This window comes from Dendropsophus ebraccatus, chromosome 2 (genome assembly GCF_027789765.1).
Source record: "Dendropsophus ebraccatus isolate aDenEbr1 chromosome 2, aDenEbr1.pat, whole genome shotgun sequence".
Classification (NCBI taxonomy): Eukaryota; Metazoa; Chordata; class Amphibia; order Anura; family Hylidae; genus Dendropsophus; species Dendropsophus ebraccatus.
In genome coordinates, this window is record NC_091455.1 from 54135909 (window position 1) to 54161360 (window position 25452).

The 25452-nt window shown below is 41.1% G+C and overlaps 1 protein-coding gene across 1 annotated transcript in view; it reads left to right on the forward strand.

Moving 5' to 3' along the window:
* The first annotated feature begins 446 nt into the window (after window positions 1–446).
* TOX (thymocyte selection associated high mobility group box) overlaps window positions 447–25452 on the forward strand; it is a 249488-nt gene continuing 224482 nt past the window's right edge. The window contains exon 1 of the mRNA XM_069960009.1: window positions 447–934. Coding sequence (XP_069816110.1) covers window positions 833–934 — 102 coding nt within the window. The 5' untranslated portion in view covers window positions 447–832. The remainder of the gene's footprint in view (window positions 935–25452) is intronic.

A 25452-nucleotide genomic window follows, 5' to 3' on the forward strand; every position in this document is an offset into this window, starting at 1 on the left:
AAACACTCTTAAACCAAGTAACTCTTAAACCAAGGTACCAGTGTGTGTGTGTGTGTGTGTGTGTGTGTGTGTGTGTGTGTGTGTGTGTGTGTGTGTGTGTGTGTGTGTGTGTGTGTGTGTGTGTGTGTGTGTGTGTGTGTTATCCCTTCTCCAAGGTTTATAATCTATGCGGCCAGTTTATTAATCTGAGTGAATTTATATACACTGCAATGTGCCTCCTGCATAAAGGATAATGTAAGTCTATAAGAACAGGGCTGAGGAATGATAGAAATGTAACTAGAAATGATCCTGTAGTGACATAATCCTCTGCTGCCAGGCTGCAGCGCCTGGATTTTCAAGACAAAGAGAGAAAGTTCCCTTTGCCCAGTAGATGGCGCTGTTTAGGTCAACAGATCCAACGTGTCTAATAAGTGAAAGCACACTTCTTCTCCTCTCCATCCACACACAGCGTCCCTCCTCCTCCTCCTCTCAGCAGAGCACGGGGCAGCCATTCCGCAGGCTGGGGAGAGACAGATTCCCTTGTTCACAGGAGATCAGCAACAATCCGGCAACTTCAAATCGGAATCTGGAGGGAGAAAGCAGGGGCCAGGCAGGAAGTGATCGCAAGGACACAGTGACTACTTTGTTGCCAGTGCTTGGTGTCACCTTGCTGACTACTAGTGGAGTTTACCTGTGACTTACAATACATTGCATCCTAGGTGAGGGATCCTCATGCTGCTGTAAAGAAGGAGGCTTCCTCTGTGCCCTGTGCCTTTGGCTCCTGCATCACTGTGTCTTTTTTCTGCTTCTGGACATACAACTAGCTTGGAGTTTCCTTGATGTGTGCAGTGCAATGGATGTGAGATTTTACCCACCACCATCACAGGCTGCTGCAGCTCCAGACACCCCCTGTTTGGGACCATCCCCCTGTTTGGACCCCTACTATTGTAACAAGGTGATTTCATGTTTCTCTTGCCTTTCCATGTCTTTTTCCCCCTTTTCCTGATGCATGAACACAAAGCCATGTAGTGTCTCCATCCCAGGAGTTTGCCTTGCCCTGGACTTTGTGTAGTTGATGTGCTGCTGGGGGGGGGGGCACAGATCTCCTATTAGACCATAGATCTCACTTTCATCCTAATGAGCTGGGCTGTGCTGGGTAACATTAGCAATGGTGAGATGTTGTATTGACAGCATCCACTCTTTTATTTACAGCCTGCACTGGCTACACAGTAAGCATTGCTGCTCTTGAGTTCTGCTACTGTATATACCATGAACTGCAGGATAATCTCTACTGTTATATAGTTGCAAAGTGCCCTGGTGACCACATGACCTGTGATGGTGTCTAGAATCTGGTGTCACTTACACTGTATCAATATTGACACTAATTCAAATGAATTTTTTTTTTTAAAACTATTGGTGCAGTTATTCCATCATCTGCGCCATAATTTGCTAAGTATCTTGCGACACTTGCAGAACGTCGCACATGTTCTCGGCAGCGTCCCTTATGTGTGCATAACTACTTTGCATGACATACGACTATCTTACCACGCCCCTTTCTAATGACAAAAAAAAGGAGTATGGTCAGAACTGGCAGTAGGTGTCCCGGCAAATGGCAATAATTAATTCATAAAGATGACGCCTGCTAAGTGCGCCAAATTGACCGCTTCGCTTGCACCATTTTGCGGAGGGCAACACATGTGCCTAGAAGTACTGACATCTCGCAAGGCAAACATCACAGCCTCCGTCTTAATCAGCCCGAGCGTACCAGGCATTACTTATTACTGTTATTATATCCGCCAGTCAAGACTGGCACCATGGGATTTAAGTTGCCCAGAATTGTGGAAGTCTGGAGTTATTTTATATCATGACTGTATTAGTGCCCAGTGGCAGCAGGCGATTGTGTGCATGAATTACACTCCGCTGCACTGATGGGATGAGGTTTGTGTGCATGAATAAAAATAGCTTGTTTAGCACAAAACACTTACATGACAAAGGCAGCTTTCCAGGCTGCTGGGGGGTGGGGGGGTGGGGGAGTGCTGTGTGTGTCCTGCTAAGTGGCTCCCATTAAAACTTTAGCCACCGTGGACTTGGTATTATTGCATTATCGAGTCTATCAGCCATAATCAATGCTAAAAAAATACATAGAATTGTCTCAAAAATATGAGATCATTCATTGTATGGCTTAAACACAGTAGGCACAAAATGTTCTAAATAGGTCAATGGGTGATGTCATTAACCCCGGTGATTAGTTTTCTGCAAGTGATAGCCGTATGTAAAGCCACACTACAGAATGATAGGCTTCAAGGTGGCAAATATTCCATTTTGTTTACAAATTGCGCTCTAGTCTGGCCAATGTATTTTTCATCAATGTAGCTGTAGTCTAATGTAACAATAAACCAGTAATGTAATTGAGTTCAGTGACCTTACTGTGCGTAACCAGATATGGCTTCAGCATTAGCTAAGTCACTAATTGCTGGTATTAAGAACTACTTCTTAATGTTGGATCCTGGTTTCATACATTCGTGTAAGCCGCTTGCGTTTTTCTATCTTGATGTCTTTACTGCCTTCTTCCGACCATTAATATACATTATCCTGAAGGGAAGGCTTTTGTCCTTGAGTATCAGTTCTTAAGGAGACTGAAATCCAGGACATGTTTTCTATTGACAGTATTTAAACACTGTAAACCTTCAGAACGCAGACTGCAACATTGTATCTGTTTATTTGCTGAGCGATTTCAGTCTATTGCACAATATTTAAAGACAAGGGGCTATAGGGAGAAATATTTGTGTCTGACTTTTTTTGTGCGAATTGCCTCTAATTACTTGAACCTTAAGTGCTCTCATTATGTATCATTATTAAGATGATAGACACAATGAAGATAGATCTCTGCTGTTCTGCAGTCGCTCCAGTCGTGCTGGTTGGTTACTGTTTGAAATAGCTGGAGGATCTGATAGCAGCTTGGACAAACTCATTCAGACGCCTATCTTGTAATGCTTGTAGCTTGAGGGATAGCTACCTATCAGACATTTGTCCAGCTATCAAATAGCAGCCACTAATCAATACAAGGCTACTTTAAACATCAAGTTCCTCAGCGCCTGATTTAACATTGCATCCAGAATAAAAATTGACAAAGGTGTCAGACAAATTTAGATAAATGCAGTTGTTATAGAAGAGTAAAAAAAAAGAAGAAAAAGAGGACCTGTTCACATTGCTCCTGGGTCTCTTCCCATATATAATAAGTATGCTGTGTTATACTCGTTGGGGTGTTGTGTTTGCCGAGTGTTTCTTTGTATTATGAAATGTCTATTCACATAAAAATTATAGCAGTATAATGATATTTTGACACTTCTAGCAGATGTTAGTCTCGCCGATGAGAGGGAGTCTGACCCCTGCCATCAGTAGGAGAGAAAATAATGGTCTACACCGCTTCCTATGGTGAGCCTCAAAGAAGCGTGCACTAGATTTTGTGAGCTAAGCTCCTTCAGGAGAAAATGAAGTCCACAACCCCTTCACTTTCTACTTATACAGATATTTTACCTCTCAGGGTAATGAAAGCGTGCGGAGATGTGCTTAAAGATTACTTTACTAAAGAGTTAGCAGTTGGAAAATAGGAGCCAGAGAACTTTTTCTTCCCCCCCCTTTAATTTTAAAATGTCTATTTATCAGTAGCATGTGCAAATATCATACATGACTTTACAATAGGTAATTCTACCTACTCCACTGCAGGGACTGGCCATATTGTGTTACCTTATAAACCATAGTTATTAGTTCTTCTAAGCCTACCCATCAAGCCTTGCTATTTGGTTTTTTTTAGATATTCTTTCTATTTCTTTCCAAAAACATGCTATTATGTTGTCGGATATGACTAGAATTTAAGATATTACTTTTCATAGATGAATGCATTGAATGTGCAAGCTTCGAATGACTGAACATTTGTGTTCTTCGCTTTCCACTACATTAATGTATTGTTGCAAAATATCATTCTTTTTCATTGCCCACAAAGATTTTTTTGTAGAATTGAATTTTCAGTCTAATTAACTGTTATTGATTTGCTTGTAAGTGGAAATGGGCAAAGTGAGAGACAGCCTTTTCCTCAATTCTGAAATAATACAGGGCTCGTCGTGATGGCTTAGCAGAGTCACTAAATATTCTCTTATTATTTCATGCTAATGGCGTTTCATTGTCTGCAGATATATGTTTGATGTAAGTCAGGGCTCCAGACTAAAAAATTTACCTAGGAGCCATTGGCTCCTAACCTGAAAAATTTAGGCGCCAAATAGAATATTTGGTCGCCAACATTTGAAACCATGTAAAATTAATGTTATGGGACTTACTGTGTGCAGAGGCCACGGCAGCCTCCTCCTCCTTTAGATTCTCTCTTTTCTTAGTTTGAAAACGTTCAACATGGAAACTTGCAACTTGACAACCATATCCAGTCTGACAACCATATCCAGTCTGACAACCATATCCAGTCTGACAACCATATCCAGTCTGACAACCATATACAGTCTGACTCAGTACTTCAGCCTCACTTGGCTAGCCTTTTAATGAGGCTTACTCTTCTGAACTTGAACTTAAAGGGAACCTGTCGACCCCCGTGCCGGGGTGACAGGCTCCCAACCCCCCGTTAGAACCCCCTTTACTCACTTAATCGCGCCGGGTCCCGCTTCTGAAGATGGTCGGGTCCCGGAGATCTCAGCCGCTGCAGCCCGGCGTGCGCTGAGAGATGAGTCCAACGCTCATAGAGAATGACAGGAGAGTCCAGCGCTCTGTCATTCTCTATGAGCGTTGGACTCATCTCTCAGTGTGCGCGCCGGGCTGCAGCGGCTGAGATCTCCGTGACCCGACCATCTTCAGAAGCGGGACCCGGTGCGATGAGGTGAGTATAGGGGGTTCTAACGGGGGGTTGGGAGCCTGTCACCCCGTCACCGGGGGTGACAGGTTCCCTTTAAAAGCTTGCAACAGTCTATACATACTGAGCTAGACTTCTGACTGCAGCCATAGTGACCCCCCACAAGATGTGTATATAGATAGATATATCTCTCACCTAGTGACTAATGCAAGTGACCCCCTACAATACAGACACCTGAGGGGCCCTGATAATAAGAATTGTGCATATATCTATCTCCCAGTGTCTGCAGCCAGTTTGCCCTACACTTATAGATGGCCCCCTCCCCTTATAGATGACCCCCTCTACCCCCATTATAGATGCCCCCTCCTCCCCCCCCCATTATAGATGCCCCCTCTCCCCCCCCATTATAGATGGCCCCCTCCCCTTATAGATGACCCCCTCTACCCCTATTATAGATGCCCCCTCCTCCCCCGAATTATAGATGCCCCCTCCTCCCCCCCATTATAGATGCCCCCTCTTCTCCCCCCCCATTATAGATGCCCCCTCTTCTCCCCCCCCATTATAGATGCCCCCTCTCCCCCCCCCCATTATAGATGCCCCCTCTCCCCCCCCCCCATTATAGATGCCCCCTCTTCTCCCCCCCTTATAGATACCCCCTCCCCTTATAGATGCCCCCTTTCCCCCCCATTATAGATGCCCCCTCTTCTCCCCCCCTTCCCTTGAAGATGGCCCCCTCTCCCCCCCTTGAAGATGGCCCCTCTTCTCCCCCCATTATAGATGCCCCCCCCCCCCCCTTTCCTCTATGCTAAGCAATATTTTAAAAAAAACAAACACACAAACTCACCTGACAACCCGCTCCCCCGGCGATCCTCTTCTTCTTCGGACGCTGTTCCCGGCTGATGCGCGGCTGCCGGGGGTGTCCCGTCCTATCCCCGGCAGCGCGGCGCGTCAGTGAGCTCCTGTACGCCGGGGCTGTGACTTCTGACACAGGAAGCGTCTCTGACGTGCGCTTCCTGTGCCGGAAGTCAGGGCCCCAGGCAGCTCACTGATGCGCCGCGCTGCCGGGGATAGAATGGGACACCCCCGGCAGCCGCGCATCAGCCGCGCATCTTAAAGAGACAGCGCGCCGCCGCCGGGGCCAGTCGCAAATGGCGCCCAGATTAATAAATCTGGGCGCCATTTTCAAAATGTCGGTCGCATTGGCGACCATTTTGGTCGCCATCTGGAGCCCTGTAAGTTCATTTTTGTAGACCTTGTAAAAACAATCTAATCTAACAGGGCCCAAGGGTGTTCCAAGCACTGAAACCCTGGTGGGCTACTTCTACTAGTGTGTGGCCCATGGTTTAATGAATAATTTAGCACAGATTAAAAAAAATATTTCATCATTTTGACATGTGTGATAGGTGTGTACCAAAAGAAGTGCTAATGCTCTCTTACTGTATCATGTTAAAGTTAGATATGGAGGCTTACCGTCCAATCTCTTTAATGAACGTGGATGCGAAAATATTAGCAAAAGTGTTGGCATCCAGGTTGCAAAAAGTTATTAATGAATTGGTCCATGAGGATCAATGTGGTTTTATACCAGGTAGAATGGCCAAGTATAATATTAGGAGATTATTTGAGAATGTGTTACTGGTGGATGTCCCGCGCGCCCACTCCATCCTGTCATTGGACGCTACTAAAGCCTTTGAGAGGGTGGAGTGGGGGTATTTATGGGAGGTCCTTAGCCGTTTTGGTTTTGGTCCTAGATTTTTAGAGTTGGTTCAGTTGTTATACAAGAACCCTAGAGCGGCAGTGTCGGTGAATGGGGAAAGGTCAGATTTTTTTCAGTTAGGGAGGGGTACTAGGCAGGGGTGTCCCCTCTCCCCTCTACTCTTTGCCCTTAGCATAGAACCTCTTGCTCAGTTGATTAGATCAGATCCGGATATTATAGGCTTTGGGGCGGGGAGTGGAGGGGATAGGGTGTCGCTCTATGCTGATGATGTGTTGTTATACTTGGAGGACCCCCGGAGAAGTGTACCTGTAGTAATGAAGTTGATTGAAGAGATTGGACGGGTATCAGGGTTAAATATAAATTGGAGTAAATCAGTATTAATGCCTTTGGGTGATGGGTTAGATTTTTTCTTTCCGCAGCTAAGGGTATTGAATGGGAACGATAGTTTTAGATATCTAGGGATTAGAATATCTAGGGACATAGAAGAATTTAATGACCTTAATTTGAAAGTGCTGATTGATGAGGTAGAGAAAAAATGCAAGGCGTGGCAGAAATTACCGGTGTCAAAAATGGACAGGATGGTCTTGTTTAAGACGATATGTCTCCCTAAATTCCTTTATCTATTTGGAGTAGCTCCTATTTGGATACCTGATAGTTATTTAAAAAGGATAAGGATAATAATTAGTTCTTTAATATGGGGCAGGAAGAGGGCCAGAATTAAGTTAGAAACATTTACTCTCCCCAAAAGGAAAGGGGGGCTAGAATTTCCGGATTTGAATATATATTTTTTGGCCTCACAATTATTTTGGTTAGCTAAGGGAAGGGGTAACTTATTTTTTCGACAGTTGTGGCTAGAGGAGGATGCTGTCCTGTTCAATTTATATGAGATTCTAGAAATGGGGGTGTTGGAAAAGGGAGAGAAAAGTAGTCTACCACTGGTTAGGACTGCAATTAAAGCCTGGAAGATGTTGAAAGATATATTAAATTTAAAATCTGCATTCGACTTTACGCCAATATGGTGGAATGAGAACATTCAGGAGGTGTGTAAATTAGGGGTGTTGAAAAGTCTGTTGAGAAAGGGGATCTTAAGGCTAGGAGAAATTTATGTAAAGGGCCGAATTAAGGATTGGAATATTATTAAGTGTGAATATGAGTTAGAAGATGGGAGTTGGTATGATTATGTTAGATTGTGTCATGCGCTGGAAAATACAGTATGGCTAAAGAAGGTGGAGTTCGACCTGGATGTCCTAATTGAGTCATTGTTTAAGGGTACAATTAAAGTAAAAGTGGTATCTTATATTTACTCATATATCAAAAATACAGTGGAAGTAAATAATATTAGTAAAAAAAAGTGGGTGAAAGATCTGGGACCTATTAGTGAACAACAATGGAGTAAGATCTATCAAAATATATCTGAGGTGTCCAGGTCGGGCAACCACCGGCTAATACAGTTTAACATAAATCATAGATTGTATTATACACCAGCATTCCTACATAGAATAAGGAGAAGGCAGGAGGGGAAGTGCCCTAGATGTGGCATGGATGGGGCGGATTTTTTGCACATGCTCTGGAGTTGTCCCCGGATCCAGATTTACTGGTCGGAGGTGTACAAAAGAACTAACGAAGCATTTGCATTAAAACTGGCACCTTCTCCGATGTTGGCGGTTTTAGGGGATACAGAAAAGATAAAAATAAGTCAAAAAACTTTGAAGAAAATATTGAGATGGTTTTTTTATGCCAGACTGTTGTTGATAAGAAAGTGGATTAGCTCGGAAGTTCCGAACATAGTACATTGGGAAAAGTGTAAGAATAAATACGAAGAGTATTACTTGTAAATTTAAAAAGGGAAGAATATTAATTACGTAGGAAACATTATGGGTTTTTCCCTCTCTCCCCCTCTCTCTTTATCTCCCTCTCTTTTTACCCTTGATGGGGTGGGTAGGGGTGGGTGGTATGTATTTGAAATATGGAAATATCATTTTATTTTTTGTATAATATTTATTGTTGTAAGGTGGGTTTTTTTTCTCAAATATGTACACTTTAATTATGGAAAATAAATAAAAAAAAAAAAAAAAAAAAAGTTAGTCTACACTGGAACATTGGAAATGGCACATTCGCATCCGTGCTGGTAGTCCACAGTCAGCCTCCCTTTGATGGAAGTCAGTCTACACTGTACGCGAACAACCTGCACCCCAGGGACGCATGTAGCATTTATACCTTTTAGGCCAAGTTTACAAACCCTGCTATGGTCCAGTAGCCACACATTATTTGAGATGATATTTTTAGGTCATATCTCCATCTAGCTTTAGCGAGGAGTATACAGATAAAGTTTATTATTACATGACTCAATAAACATTGCATACCATTGGCTTATAAAGGAAGTTTTTATCACTTTACAGTTTGAGGCTGGGTTCACACTACATATATTTCAGTCAGTATTGTGGTCCTCATATTGCAATAAAAACCAGGAGTGGATTGAAAACACAGAAAGGCTCTGTTCACACAATGTTGAAATTGAGTGGATGGCCGTCATATAACAGTAAATAACTGCCATTATTTCAATATAACAGCCGTTGTTTTAAAATAACAGCAAATATTTGCCATTAGGGTACAAACCCACTTGACGTATTTGCTGCGTGAATCAGTCTTAAAAATAAGCAGGCAAAACGCAGGTTGGCTTTATACGATTGTTCTGTGTTAAAATACGCAATTGCGTATTTTTGAAGCATGAAGCTTGTTGTTAGCAAAGCATCAGTTGTTAACAACCTGTGGGAAAAACGCATGTAGCTTCATGCTTCAAAAATACGCAATTGCGTATTTTAACACAGAATAATTGTATAAAGCCAACCTGCTTATTTTTAAGACTGATTCACGCAGCAAATACGTCAAGTGGGTTTGTACCCTTAAAGGGCGGCCATCCACTCAATTTCAACATTGTGTGAGCAGATCCTTTCTGTGTTTTTAATCCACTCCTGGTTTTGGTTGAAATATGAGGACCACAATACTGACTGAAATATACGTAGTGTGAACCCAGCCTAAAGGGGATGTCCGGTGTCTCTCATTTGTTCACAAAATAGTGATAGTTGACTTGTTAGGATGGCCTTATTAGCAAGAAAGAGACACCAGAATTTCCTGTTCTTGGCTGGAGATTCGCTATTAGCAGAATGGATAAAGGTAGTACATGCTCTATGTATTAAACATGTAGATCTTTATATGCCGTATGTGAATAAATCCATTGGCTCCATATAACTAGCTGGGAAATACAGACAGAGTCATACAAAATTAGTTTGTGTGACACTTTAGTTCCGACTTACCATTAGTGATGAGCGAACATGTTCGTAAATGTTCGTATGTTCGTAAGAACACGACGCTAATTGTTCGATGATCGAAATGGTTATGCAGATAATTTTCGAACATGCGAACGTTTATCTCATGATATATGCAACTGCGCAATTTACGCTTTGCACCTGTAAAACGCATGCAAAACAATACAAAACAATGTAATATGATTTGCACCTGATAATCTGTACACGTGTGCGTAGACCAAAACGTACGCAACTGCGTAATTTACGTTTTTTAACCTGATAATCTGAAGACATATGCGTAGACCAAAACGCACGCAACTGCGTAATTTACTCTTTGCATCTGATAATCTGTACGCATGTGTGTAACTCTTGACTAAAACGTATGCAACTGTGTAATATACGATTTACACCTGATAATCTGTACACATGTGCATGATTCTAGACCGAAACGTACACAACAGCGTAATTTACGCGTTGCGCCTGATAATTAGAGATGAGCAGACTTTTCAGGTTTCTGGTTCGTGATAATCAGAACGATCGGCGTCGGATTCCCGATGTCTGCTCGTTCCGTGCAGCGGGTGGATACCTCCGAAGGAATGCCTGAAAAACTGGGATACAGCCAATGCCAATGGCTGTACCCCACTTTTCCAGGCGTTCCTTAGGAGGTATCCACCCGCTGCACGGAGCGAGCAGACAGCGGTAATCCGACGCCGATCGTTCTGGTTCTCACGAACCAGAAATCCGAAAGGTCAGCTCATCTACACAGATAATCTGTACGCATGTGTGTAGACCGAAATGTACACTTTTACTGTATGTTCATTATTTGTTTGTGAATGTTCGGCGAACAATCATGATCATTTTTTTTATGTTTGTGTTCGGGATCCAGACCGAACATCTGGATGTTCGCGCATCACTACTTACCATGACCCTCCTTACCAAGAACACGAAGCCCAAACTTTCCATTTTTGTCTGTTAACAAACATGGTGTAAAGTGAAACTGGCTCAGTTGCCCCTAGCAACCAATCAGATTCCACCTTTCATTTTCCAAAGAGTCTGTGAGGAATGAAAAGTGGAATCTGATTGGTTGCCAGGGGCATGTTTGATAAATCTCCCCCACAATATATACCTAGCCTCTCCTCTAAGAAGGCCTTCTCAGCTATGTTGACTGGCCCCGTTCATTGTGAAGTGGAATTTCCTGAAAAGCCCAACAGTGATTACTGCTATGTGAAACCTTGCATCCCAAACATGCAGAATGACATCTAATACAGAATATGCATACATTAAGTGATGGCTGAGATCCAAAATCTCAATCCAATTTAATCATATTTGAAAGGCTTATTAATTACTTATTTTAATTATTTGCACCAAATATTTTCTAATATATACACTGGGCAACACTGAAACAGTTTTATTGAGGTCAGTAGGAATGTTTTTCTGTGTCTACTCGGAGTCTGTGTTTGATTTTATTACACATGTATGGACATTTATGAGCAAAAGTCAGGTCAGTGTAGTTTTTTCATTTGCATAATGCCTTGGAATGTTATGATCCACATGGATCTGGCATTCATCCAGGACAAAAATGTACACCTTCTCAGAGGCTACCATCTGCCATGCAAATTTGCCCACAGTAACAAAAGTCTAGTGGAAAATGTAAAGAAGAGGATTTGTTGCTTTTGCATAGACGCTACAATATGTAATGTTGTTTATGCTTCTAAACTCTTTTGCACATGTTCACAGATGACCTCAACAAATTGGTGGCAAAACACACATTTAGAGGGATTTCACACACATTGAAATGTATGCAACTGTCCCATTCTTCCATATGCTTACCACCACAACATTCGGATAAAAGGAACTGATTTGAAGTGAATTCACGGTTATATGAAACAGAAGTTTAAGATAAGTTTGTTATATTTTCTAAGTGTTTGGTGTAATATTATTAAGGGATGCTTCAAGCAATATGCTAAGCCCTTAGAGGAGAGATTTTAGAAACCTATATATAGAATTGTGAATGCAGGTCTGGACTATGTTACAGGTAGTAACAGCTAAGTGTTAGTACAAGAAAAGTTATACAATGTATTAAAAAAAACATAGGCTTGTTTCATTGGCATGTTTTCGTGGATGATCTTACTTAAAGGGTTTATCCAGCGTTAGAAAAATATGGCCACTTTCTTCCAGAGACAGCACAGCTCCTGTCTCCGGTTCAGATGTCGTTTACAGTTAAGCTCCATTCACTTCAATGGAACTGCAAAACCCCACCCAAACTGGAGACAAGAGTGGTGCTGTCTCTGAAAGAAAGTGGCCATGTTCTTCTAATGCTGGATAACCACTTTAAGTGTGTCATTGCATCTAGCTTATAAATCTGAAATACTGATGGTTTGTCTACTTTGGAGGAATGAAAACTCTTAAGACAGCCAAATGGTAATGTGGAAACATACGTTCATGTACAACTGTATTTTAAATACTCTCCATACCCTAAAGTGGGTGTTTTCATTAGCAAAATGGATCCCAGTTGTCAGGAACCGGACAGCAGGACAAGACAACACAGTGAGCCCTAAGCTCAGCCCCGCCCACTGTCCTCTACCTATTTGCCACAATCCGCCCTAAGATGGCGGCGAGCAACTGGGCGTCAGTCCCTGCACTGGCTAGGTGGGACACAAGGACAAGACAGACAGACAAAACACAATAAAGAATGGTCGACAGTCCGGGTCACAACAATCGGGCAGCAAAAGTACAAAATCACAATCCAAAGGCAAGGTCAAAAAACAGGCAGTATGGTCAGGGGCAGGCAGCAAGCAGGAAAGGTCAGAAATACAAAGCAGAGTCAGAATAAACAGAGCAAGAATAGCAAACACAGAACCAGGCAGAGACAAGCTCAATATCCGGCAAAGATATCCCAGACTGAGGTAGTTATATAGGAGGCCAGGGTTCTGATCCAGAACATAATTGGACCATCCCCCTGAACTCCAAGCACAGACAGCTGAGAACAAAACAGATCCACTGGCAGGAAGACCTGTCAGTCACAGCAGAACCAAAACACAGATTAACCCTGACATGGCCAGACAGAACTCAGCAGGTAAAGTCGGGTGTGTCTCTCAAGGTGAGCAAAATCAGTGTTCACACACTACAAAACAAAACACAGAAACAGAATGCAAGAAAATCAGCACCTTCTCGGCCGCACAGCATGAGCAGAGGGACGCATGACGCTCCGCAAAGATACCATCCTGACACCAGTAGTATATGCGTAAATTATTAAATACAATTTGTATTTAGATGTGAATGAATCCATAGATTAACATTGGTTCCATTTTGGAAATACGAAAAATATGTTTATGTGAAAGCAGCCATCAGGACCTTTACCTGGGCCTATTATTAGATAAATTAGTGTTTGGCTGGTATTAGAGTTTATGCAGATGTAAAAATCATCATTAGTGAGCTGCACATCTCCTCATATACACAGGGGTTGTGTGGCCAGCAAAGATGCACAGACCTCAGAAGTGATCTTTCTTGCAGCTTAAACAATAATCAAGCCATGTAAAGGCTCCCTAAGTAAGCACCAATTGGTCTGCCAATCTATACAGATCAATAAATATGCAAACTGTAATGCCCCGTTAACACTACGGAATTCAATCTCTTTGAACGGGAGGGCTCATGCGCCTCCGCTCAAAGAATTGTCAATTCTTTAAGCGGAGAGGGGCGGAGAGCAGAGGCACATGAGCCCTCCCATTCAAACACATTGAAGGCAGGATTCGTCCACGCAGGGGGGTTCCACACGGAACCTCGGCGCCAATTCTGTAGTGTGAATGGGGCCTAGAACAATGTTTTACATAGTGTTTTAGTTATTGGCAGGTACTTATTCTCTGTGTGAAGATTCAGGAGTCTTACAGAAAATCCTTTACAAGGCCTAAAACATGACTAGGGATATCAGCAAAAAAGGTACACCCATGTCTGGACAAGGCTGTTTTCAAGATTTTGATAATCATTAATACAGAGTAGGGTTCTGGTTGTATCTATGGCATTAAAGCAAATCTCGAAACATATTGGTTTTTATTGTGGAGAGCTAATCTAGAGAGTGTCTCTCAACTCAATTTCTAAAGTATCCCCAACAGGTCATGATTTGAGGATCTTCCATACAAAGAGCACCTGTAGTGATACTTCATTTACTGACTAAAATATATCACCCATTGAACACTAAGAAAATCCTCAAAACTTGACCTGTTGGTGGTTTTTAAGGACTGTAGTTGAGAACCGCTGCTTTAGGCAATGCTACCTAGGCAAATTCCTTGAAATACAAGAAAACTATTTTTACCTATACAGTAGGTATCTAGCCTGTAAGTCAAAGTCTCAACCATAGGGGCTTGAAGCATAATGATTGATATCAGATACACTTATCTCCAAACTATTTCAGAGGAGCAAAAAAAGGAGAAATTTAAGCATCTAATTGACTAGGGTGGCTTATTAGTATATTGGACCCTCCTTATTGCCCCCATTACCACCAAAATGATGTCACAAAGCTGGAAGTAATAGAATGGAGTTGGCTTGTACATGCCATTAAAAGCTTGTCTGTTTTACGCTGGTGCTGTTTGTTGTCTACTTTATTTCGTTTAGCAGATTCATTCCGATGACGTACCCATTGTATAATTAGTAATATTTCCTCTTTAAGCATATTTACATATGGTATTTGAGAACTGCCATGAAAATCATATTATCCATGTTTATAGTGACATAAAATACTTTCATTCCTTCAACCATGACTGGCTGATTTAATATATCTTGTACGTGGTTTGAGTTAAGCCGTTTAAATCAATATTGCATTATGTCAGATGGTTTCATAAAAGTCTATTTTAATGGCCTCAGCTGTTCTTCGGTATGATTTTTGTTTAATGTACAGTATTATAATTTCTAGTCATTGAGCTTCCAAGGACTCTTTTTTTGATCCAGTGTTTGATTTGTTTCCCTTGCCCATAATGTTAAAAGCATCTGTATTTCTAAAACATTTGTGCTCTTGGCAACTTGGAAGCATTGAGATGGTGGGTGCAAAATACTTTTCAGATGAGAAGCCTCCATCCATACCAAGTCAAAACAAGCTCATTATCGATACACATGTCATATCTAGCTAAGGGAATCTGTCAAAATCCTTCAGTGTTTGGATCAGTGAATTTGTAGACTGTCCTGCTACTATTTATTGGCGGGTATGTTTTAAAAGCACAGCATGATGATGTTTATGCAACTAAGCTCCAGAAACTGCTATTTGCATCTTGGAACCTTGGCCGAGATCCTAAAAGGCTTTAGAAGGAGCCTCTACTGTGGTTTCTATTGATATTTTAAGTATTTGATCAAGGATATCATAGTAACAACTGGCATTGTGCTATTGCTTCACGATAGGACATATATCAATAGAGCGAACAATTTGTAAAATGAGCCTAAAATGAGAAACGTCGAAATTTGTAACATATAAGACCACAGAATACAACTAGTCAAAAACTAAGGAGATTATAAACAATAAAAGAAAAGCACACTGAAAACAAATGATCCCAACTGGTCAGACTTGGATTTTTTTTTTTTACTTCTAGTTGTTGATTTAGGGGATTACTGCCTAATGCATTATTTAAACCTTGGTCTGGTTTCACCCCTCAAAAACCTTGAATGCAAAATGATGACATTCTTTATCCAAAAAAAAAAAAAAAAGAATATATTTCACCATTTGACAGATGCAGTCATGACCATTATTAATAAAAACCTCTTCACAGTGGAGGCTTAATATCAAAGCTAATGATTTATTTTATGTTAATGACTTTCTGCTGGAGCATAAAAGACTATTCATAATGGACTTTTCAGTACTCTGTTCAGTTACTAAGGCTAATGGGGTAATCTTTTCTTTGCCAGGTTTGAGCTTTTGAAGTAAATCACGCTGTTACTTTTATAAGCTTAATTCTGGAAATTTATTGCAAAAATCTAATTTTAAAGAACTGGTTCTAGAATTAATTAGCAAAGGAAAATACAACTGCATATTAAATAAGCAATCCTTAACGTGAGAGATAGATGATTACATTTAAGAAAACACGCCATCCTTTATCACGTTAGGAATCTCTCGTGGGATCGGACCATTCGGAAGCATTGCGTTGGTTTTATCGGTAGACTAGCTGCATCTGGATGGACACAATAGTTTTATACCAAGTCATTTGCCTTGTAAAGTTCACATCAAGTGCTAATTGTGAGTTTTGGACATTAAATGCCTCCTATCTCTCTCCCCTGATGCCCATAAAGGACGATTATATTTGTGGCACCAGTTCAGGTGCAGCTGCCGGGCATTAATAATACATTATAGTCCGTCTAATAAAAACGACAAAGGTTGTCACCTTAAAAAGACTACATCACTTACACTCATCTCTCTTATCCATTATTCAAATGATGTGCTCAATGTAGCCGGAAAACTAATAATTGACGATAGAGACAATTAATACGGATTTCATGCAGGCATGCCCCCGTAAACACTATCATGTTTAATCTTGTAATAAGGGAATAATTGATTGTTTGTGACTGCCATATTAGAAAAAATGAAAACAAAGACCTAACAATATCAATAATCACACCTTTATAACAGAATTAGCAAATTATAGTTTATATAAGATGATTCCAGAACATGGTCCATGTAATCAAAGATCTAAGCATCACACAAGCTTTCCATTTCATAAAGATATAATACTATAGTTGTAATGTGTTTCACCTTCAAAGAGCTAGCATACTGAACAAGGTTGAACAAGTCTGTTTTAGCACAGCTATGAATTACACTAGTGCCGTAATTACGTTCTATCCCATTGACAGGTCAGGGGTGGACTGACTATTTGGGCGTTAGGGCACTACACAAGGGTCTATGGCCTGAGAGCACCCACATCTGCTGGTTCAAATTTTTTAAGGGCATGGTCTGCAAAAAATGACAAAACCAAATAAATGGGATATATGGAGCTTAAACTACTATTCCAGTAGAAATTCTATACGGGTATCCTAGGCATCCTTCTGTTGTCTATACGGGTATCCTAGGTATCCTTCTGTTGAAAGTATGCAGACCAAAGTAAATATCCTCAGTATATAGCAATTTAAAGGAGACGTCCGTGCAAATGAATCTTTTTAATAAGTGCTGAGGGACTGCTCCAGCGCTGGTGGCCGCGTACCACTGCTCCGGTTTCCGGACCCGAGTTGTGACGTGTACAGTCCGATTAGCCAGTCAGTGGCCAAGGCAGAACCCCACTATGGCTGGTGACTGGCTGAGCAGATTGCACATATCACGACCGGGTTCACGCTCAGACCAGGAAGCAGCCGGGGACCGGAGCGGCATTACACAGCCACCAGCACTGGAGCACGGTAGGTAAGAACACATTATTTTTTATAGCTACACTGCATGTTCGTCTATAGGATCCCGGCCGGAGCGTATACACATGGTATACGCTCCGTCCGGGATTCCAAGCGCAGCGCAAATAACTGACATGTCAGTTTTCTGCAGCCGGTATTCATTGAATAGCGACTGTAGGAAACCATATCAGTGCACACTGTCGAGCGAGTGGCTGCAGCTTCAAAGTGTGCGCATCGGCGCCCGCCCACATCAGAACTCTAAAGCCATAAAGGTCATCCCATAAAGATGATCTTTGCAGAGACCAGCCGCAATGGGCTATGTAAGCACTGGAAACCATTGGTTTGGGAACAACTGTTAGTGCCCAGAACACATACTGTATAGTCCATTTAATCTTTTTTTCACTTTAAGGCTACGTTCACAGTGCGTATGTTTCCGTCCGCAGTGCGAACCGCGAATATACGCACGTAGTTTTGAGGTTGATGCGTTCGCTTGGAAATATACGATATACGCCCGCACAATGCACACTACGTATGAGCTTACGGACGGATCGTATACGGCGCCGTGAAAAATGAACAAGACCATTGTTTGAGGACGGCAATGTTGAAACTCACGGGCGTGGATTTCAGTGCGGTCCCGTACAAAGTACTTATTTTAGCCAAATTAAATTTCCAAGTAAATGACCTGTTTCAGATCGCTACGAAACAAGCTAGGGAAGCATAACTGTACTACAGACGTATGTTCGCGGTTCGTACGCATCCGGCCGCATGTCGATTTTTCCCACGCCCGTAGTTTCAGCCGCACATGTACAGCGGCGTACGAACTACGGAAGGACTCATACGCCTAAAACATATTTGCCTGTGTAATATGAACACATTTTTAGCCCTCTTTAAAAATGGAGAAGCTGTTCAGTCGCCATTAACATCAGGTTTGGCACATACTGTAGCTAAAATAAGCGGAATCAGAAACTACTTATTTATAGCACCTCTTACAAATTCATACCTAGAAAAATAGGAAAACAGAATTGCTACAAATCTTACGTCCAAAACTATTGTATGTGGCCTTTCCATTACCATTAATAGTAGAGAACCTCTAGCACACACATCCTATACTACATCATTTAAGCTTGCACTACATCACATGTATTTTCCCATTCACTAGTCCATTTTACCCAACTGATAAAATAAAATACATATGTTGAATTAATGAGTGATAATCATAATGGAGCCACCTATCAGATTGTGATGTGGGTATGCTAGGACTTACTCTATGTAATAAGGACTTTAATTCCATAGTCCATATCTCACAGAACATGCAGACCCATTTGATTGCTTGCAAGTTGAGAAAATAGTTTTCCAATCAAGTCCCCCAATTGGATCACCAAAAATTTAGCTGCTTTGGCGAAGCTCATATCTCCAAGGAGAAATTGATTTATGGGCAAATACTCATGGTGAATACTTCACACAAAGCAAACATAAGGACTTTGCTGGTTAACTGTTAACTGTGGTTCTAAGGTTTATGGAATACTCCTTGAGTATAGTATACCAAAGTAAATTTCTAAAAATATGTACTCTGACTATATAGAATAGGGATAGGAATTGCAACCCAATAAGCAGGGAGAATTATAAGTAGGTGTGACATTGAACATTGTCTCAAGATATGTTATGGTATAGCATATATATATTACTTATAAGGAACAATGACAATTGCACTCAGCATCTAGTATTGAAACTACATTAATCTTGAAATAATAAAAAATATAAAAACATAAAAAAATCAGAAGGATTCAAGATGCAGTATGAACCCTTAAAGCCTAAGGTAGTGCCGTAAGGCAGCCTAATGTATGTGGAGATACAATAGTGCATACTAAATCTATAATTCATGAAAATCAAATGGTGGTTATTATATTTGTTGAATATACACTTACTTTGCTGTTGCGCCACCACGGGGAAAATCAAACCTTAAGTGGCACCCATTGAAATAAATGGACTGTCTGTGTTAAACACTGACATGCTGGGTCCTCCAGAGACAGAGATGTTCTTTGTAGCTGTTCTTCGCTCCAGCTAACTAATGGAGGTCTCCAATGCTACTATATCAGAATTTCCTAATACTGTTTATGGTTTTTTGTTTTGTTTTGTTTTTGTTTCTATTCTTTTTTTATTTTAGTATGTCAGCAACCCGCTGAAACAATGCTGTATGTAATAAAATATATACACTTGGTAGAGAAAAATGTATCCAGATTTGAGCTCTGTAAAACGTGCACACAGTCCATAAGTGTAAAAACCAGGCTTTTATGTTGTTTAAGGCTTAGTGTTCTGACTGATGTGAACCAGAATGACATTGGTTTATTGGTGAGTAAATGAATGGGAGTACTTTGAATTTGAACTGCTGCCAATTTTGCACAAACAAAGAGGCTAACCAAGGAAAGAATAATTTTAAGTTAAATGCAAGGCACAATTATTCCATTGGTGGAATTCTACTTAGAGAGTCAAGAAAAATGGAAAAAAAAAAGTTGAAAGTTTTCCAAGTGTAGAGATGCAGATTCGGACTCTATTATGATTTTTTTTAATCTCATGCTGCATCAGTTTTTGTAAAAACTGTTTGGTATACAGTCTGTATAAATGCATTCACATGGCTTCTCTGGTTTCTCTACATACCACATTATGCCCTAAAGGTATTTGGCACAATATTATAGTTGTCCACTGCTGGAGTTCCCAAGTCTTTTTTTTATCAGATAGTGGAAAATTGTAGTTTAATCAGTTATGGCACTTTCAGTGTGTAACATTCATTAACAAGGCAATTTGTCATGACTATTAACAGCCAGGATACATCTGCTCTCTCTCTCTCTCTCTCTCTCTCTCTCTCTCTCTCTCTCTTTCTCTTTCACTATCTCTCTCTCCCTCACAATATCTTTTTTTTGTCCCTCTCCCCTCATTGCTATAAGCTTCCCCCACTATCCCTTTCTGCCTCCTTGCCTCCCTACCTTCCCTCTTTGTTTCCCATTTCCTCCTTCCTTCCTTCCTTCCTTCCTCCCTTCCTCTTTTCCCACCCTTAGGCCCCTGTTACATGGCCCGATCTGCAAAGCAAGCAAGTGCCGACCTGTCAGAGCAGCGCTCACTTGCTCCTCGGTCCGCTGCCGGCGCTATTACACATATCAACATTGATCTGGTAAAAGCGGTTGGGGGGAGCTGTGGGGGGGGCTACCAAGGTGAGTGTTAGATCATCCCGGCAGCCTATAGAAGACAGCAGCCCATAAAAGATAGCTGCTCCTATTATGGCAGCAGATTGTTGTTATCATGCTATCATTGAAAGACATTGAACGACAATAATCAGCTGACATTGTGCCGTTTATAACACAAAGCAATAATCGGCCATAATGGCCAATAATCAGCCAATATGGCCGATAATTGCTTTGTGTATTAGGGCCTTTTACTCTCTCTCTCTCTCTCTCTCTCTCTCTCTCTCTACCTTCTATGTCCCTATTGTCTATCCCCTCTCTATTTCCATAATCCTTTTTTCTTTCTTGTTTTTTTTTTTTCCACTCCCTCTTTTCCCCCTCCTTCTCTCTATTTTCTCTCTCTTTCCCTGACACCACCGTATCTCCTCCTCTCGGTCTTCTACTTGCCTCCCTCTTTTCCTTGGTCAGTCCCACTCTCTCTTCCACATACTCCACATTGCTTCCTATTGCTATCATTCACATCTCCTACCTTTCTCTTCTTCTCCTTCATTCTCCCCCTCTCTGCTCAGTAACTATGGAATATGGGAAAATATCTCAGTATATTGAATTATAAACTTTTTCATCCAAATTATATTCTGCCACTAATGACTCAAAGCAGACAAAGGGATTTAACAAGCAGGACACATTTATTCCTGCAATGCAAAGCTTTTTATGAATGTGTGTTCTGATAGGAGAATAATATGCTCTTGTTAATGAATTCTGTTTTGTGCACAGCGTGTCTTTCATGTTCACCTATGAAGGATTTATTTGGCTAATTGATTTTGTGTGAAAATAATGAAATAAACAGACTGTCAGGGTTTCTTTCTAAATCCAAAGTGTATTTAAAGATGCAATGCCGCATTTTGGAAAATTTACAATAAATGATTTATTCTAATAATTTTTAAATACCTTATATTTTGTTTCTATTTAATGTTTAAGGCTATGTTTACACTACGTAAATTTTCAATAAATAACGTCAAGTGTCCTATGGAATCCCGGCCGGAGTGTATACACTCTCCGTACACTTCGGCCGGGATTCCATGTGGCCACATAGAAAACTGACAGTGCAGACAATGTAAAGTTCGGATCCAGCCGTACTTTATATTGTCTGCTCTGGTAATTTGGAATGCAGGTACACCTGAATGCGCCCGCATTCCAAATCAAAAGAAGTGAAGTTCATCTGGCCGGAACTTCACAGACAGCGACCGTTCTATGACACGGCTGTGTCAAAAAACGGCCGCTGTCATACACCGTGTGAACCGGCCTAAAATAGTGAGTCTGTATTATTATTATAGGTGTTTGCCCTAAGAAAACTAGCACATATGCCAAATGTATCCATAGGGCCACAGTGACCAAGAGTCTCCTTTTGGCAGAAGAAGGGAAGATGTATGTCAGCTGTGGTGTAATAGGGGAATTAAACAACCTTTGTTACCTTTGTACAATGGCAGCAAGTGAACAGTCAGTTCATGCTTTTAGTAAGGGTCAAATTGTGATGGGTGGGTCAGATTATTTCTAAAAATAGCCTACAATGTGGGGTACTCTCGGTTAGTAGTAGTTAGCACCTACCAAAAGTGGTCCAAAGATGGACAACATGCTTAAGGCACCCATTCATGGTATCAGTATTCCCTATGGAAATTGCCTTTTCAGCAAGATTATTTGCCCTACCATAATGCGAAAAAAAAGTTTAGGAAAGGTTCAACAGACTTCAAATTCCCGCTATTTAAATTAAAGAAAAAACATATTACTCTTCTTAGTTTTGGTGTCACATAGCACACAACATTGGAGGTTGTTTGGTGCTCAATGGAGACAATGGGACCCTGTTGGCATATATTAGAGCCTTCTGTCAAAGATATATGTTGGGAATTCTCAATCCATACCTATGATGGAAGGCTCTGACATGATGTGATCACAGCCTAAGAAGAGCTGACTGTGTAGGCTTTTTCTTCTTGATTTAGTGTGTATTGGAAAATGTTCCCAATACAGTACATACATCTGATGGAAGGCTCTGATATGATGTGAGCACAGCCTTACTGTGAGCTGAGAACTGACTGTGTCTTCTCTCACCATTATAAGTCAATGGAATACTTGAAGAGTTCATTAAATCTTTTCAAAAATGCATCTACTGTACCATACATGTTGTGGCTCTGTTATGCACAGAAGCCATGCTGTTGGTGTGAACAGAGGCTTATATATAGATATGACCTATGTCATTTCCTCCTTTCAGCCCACTAAGGCATTTTGTATCATTATACTGTCTCCAGATTTTGCCTGTAGTAATAAGTACATGGAAGTTATGATTGATCATACTGGATGTAGCAGTCTGTTTCTCTTTATATGTATGCTGGGGAGAAGGCACACTAAAAGGATTTTTCTTACGTAAATTGTACATAATCCAGGTGACACTCTATAAAGATGTCAGTTAAAAGATTATTTAAAAGTTGATTCGGTACCAAAATATTTGCAAACAACCTTATTGTAAGATAGCCGTTAGGACATGGGGACAGATTGTATCTTTGATGTTTCGGTGTTTGCTGCTGTAACATAGAAAATGCATTTATTTTTCGGTGCAAAGTAGGGATGGTCCGAACCGAGTTTGGTTCGGGTTCGTACGGACCTGAACCCTCGGTAATGATTCCCGCTGTCTGCCCGCTCCGTGGAGCAGGCGGATCCAGCGGGAGGACCGCCTGGAAAACTGGGATACAGCCATAGCCATAGGCTGTATCCCAGTTTTCAGGCGTTACTCCCGCTGGATCCACTCGCTCCACGGAGCGGGCAGACAGCGGGAGTCTGCTGCCGAGTGTTCGGGTTCATACGAACCCGAACCTCGGCAGGTTCGGACCATCCCTAGTGCAAAGTGTCAAAGGGACATTCCCAAGCTCCTAAAGTGCTCAAGGCTGTAACACCTCCTCACTCCCTCCAACCCCCAACTCTATTTCTGCTTGAATGTCCGTCACCCTCCAGCATTAAGCCCTGCTTCCAAATCTTAATGCTGTGCTGTGTGTACAAATTGTGCACAGGTGTGAGATTTAAAAGCAGGGCTCAGCTGTCAGGTTACTGTCCATCAAGCAGGCATAGGTAAGGGAGGGGAGGGGGAACGAGGAGGCAGTACAACTCTCAGCAGGTCAGGGGCTTGGTAACTCTCTAATTCTGGAAGCACAGACAGATATATGAATGCTACTAAGTGTCTCCTTGCCCAAACAGCAATATAACAGTGTCAGCAGTTTGAAGCATGAATTGCGGCTGACAGATTCACTTTAAGAAAATGTTTAGCATACTGGGAATATTGTGCTTAATAGAATACAAGGCGATATTGTAAAAGCTACATCACATTTTATTAGAAGAATCTATCACACTAATCATCCAGATCTGCTCTCCATTATGTTCTATAATGCAAGAAAATAACACCACAGGAAAATATGTTGCATAAATTGCCTGCAGAACAATTTTCTGCTTTTTACTTTTTTTTTTTTTGCCGTGTTGTTTCTTTCTTTCCTAATACATTGGAGAAGCAGACTTCAATTATGTTTTCACAATCACTTTATTATATGAGCTGAAATGTGCTCCTGACACTCATATTACTCTTTACATATAACATCTGCAAAAAGGTGGTTGACGCCTGTCAACGGTTCTTCCTCTATGTAACCAATGTTTGCATTGTGTGTTGAAATAAAACTGTTCGCATATACGAGATTCCTTTCCTTCCATCTGTAACAAACTTTGAAATATTTCAGCAACATTTATAAAAAATATTATCCAGGTTGGAATTTATATAGCCTTTCTATGGGAGTTATGCATTTACATGTGTAACATATTACTCAAACTTCATGTTAATGTAATCATAAAGTGAGGCCCATTCAAGGAGAGAGGAGGGAAAGCTGACAACAGAAAAGAACCACTAGGTCTGTGCGGACTGCACATTTTTTATTTTTTGTAAGAGTGTATATACTATACTTTTATATCTGCTTCGAAAACGTTTTTGCCCCCTTCCTGATTTCTTTTCTGCATTTTTTTTTTTGCTTTTTTATGTGTTTAATTTAACAGTGTCATAATGTCAAATAAGATAACGGCAATAAGTAAACGCAAAGTACATGTTTACAATAATAAAAGTGTACTAAAAGGCATCTGAAAACGTAAACTCCTGACCACTGTTTATATTAGTGTGAAGAGAATTATTCCACACTAGGCGGGATATTTGCCAATGCAACCGTACATTGCCCAGCAAGTTTTGTGCACAAACCCAATTCTAATTAATAGAACTCTTGTAGGGCACTTGCTGGGTGTCTTATGGCTGCTTTACCAAACCAAAAGCCCAGTGTGGACTGTGTATCTCCATGCCTGGTCTGAGAAAATGGCAGGAGAGCAAGTTTACAGGTACACTTTAAGGCCACGTTCACACAGTGTAAACATCGGCATTTTTTTGACATGGCCGGCGTTCAACATGTCTCAGATGTTCACTCGTCTGGGTGAATATCACTTTATTTTAATTGGAATGCAGGCACATTCAGGTGTGCACACTCTTCAATTAGCCATAGACCTCAGTGTAAAGTACGGTCAGGAGCCAAACTTTACATTGTGTGCACGACCTGTCATTTTATACATTGTTTATATACCATGGCCGTAGTTCTATAGTCTGCCTTTAAACAATGGCCGTTATTGCAACCTGCAACAACGGACGTTTTTTATTTAATACATAGCGTGAAAGTGGCTTAAAGAAAAATATTTCCATCATCAAATTTATTAGCCACCCTGAAAGTAATACCTGGTTCCATTCTGGGCTGTGAAGTCAGAGTCAAGGAATTGGAGTCGGTATTGGGAGGAGTCAGAGTAGCTACAATTTTACCAGAAGTAAACAGAAGTTTTCAATACCTTGTGATAGGTATTTCACATCACAGTATAGGCCACTAATGGTTGATCATCGAGGTACAGATACCCAGCACCCCTGCCAATTAGCTGATCGTTGGCTCTGACTCCGTGTAGTAACAGCTGCAGCCTCAGCTCCTATTCACTTTAATAGGAGCACCCTGCCAATCAACTATT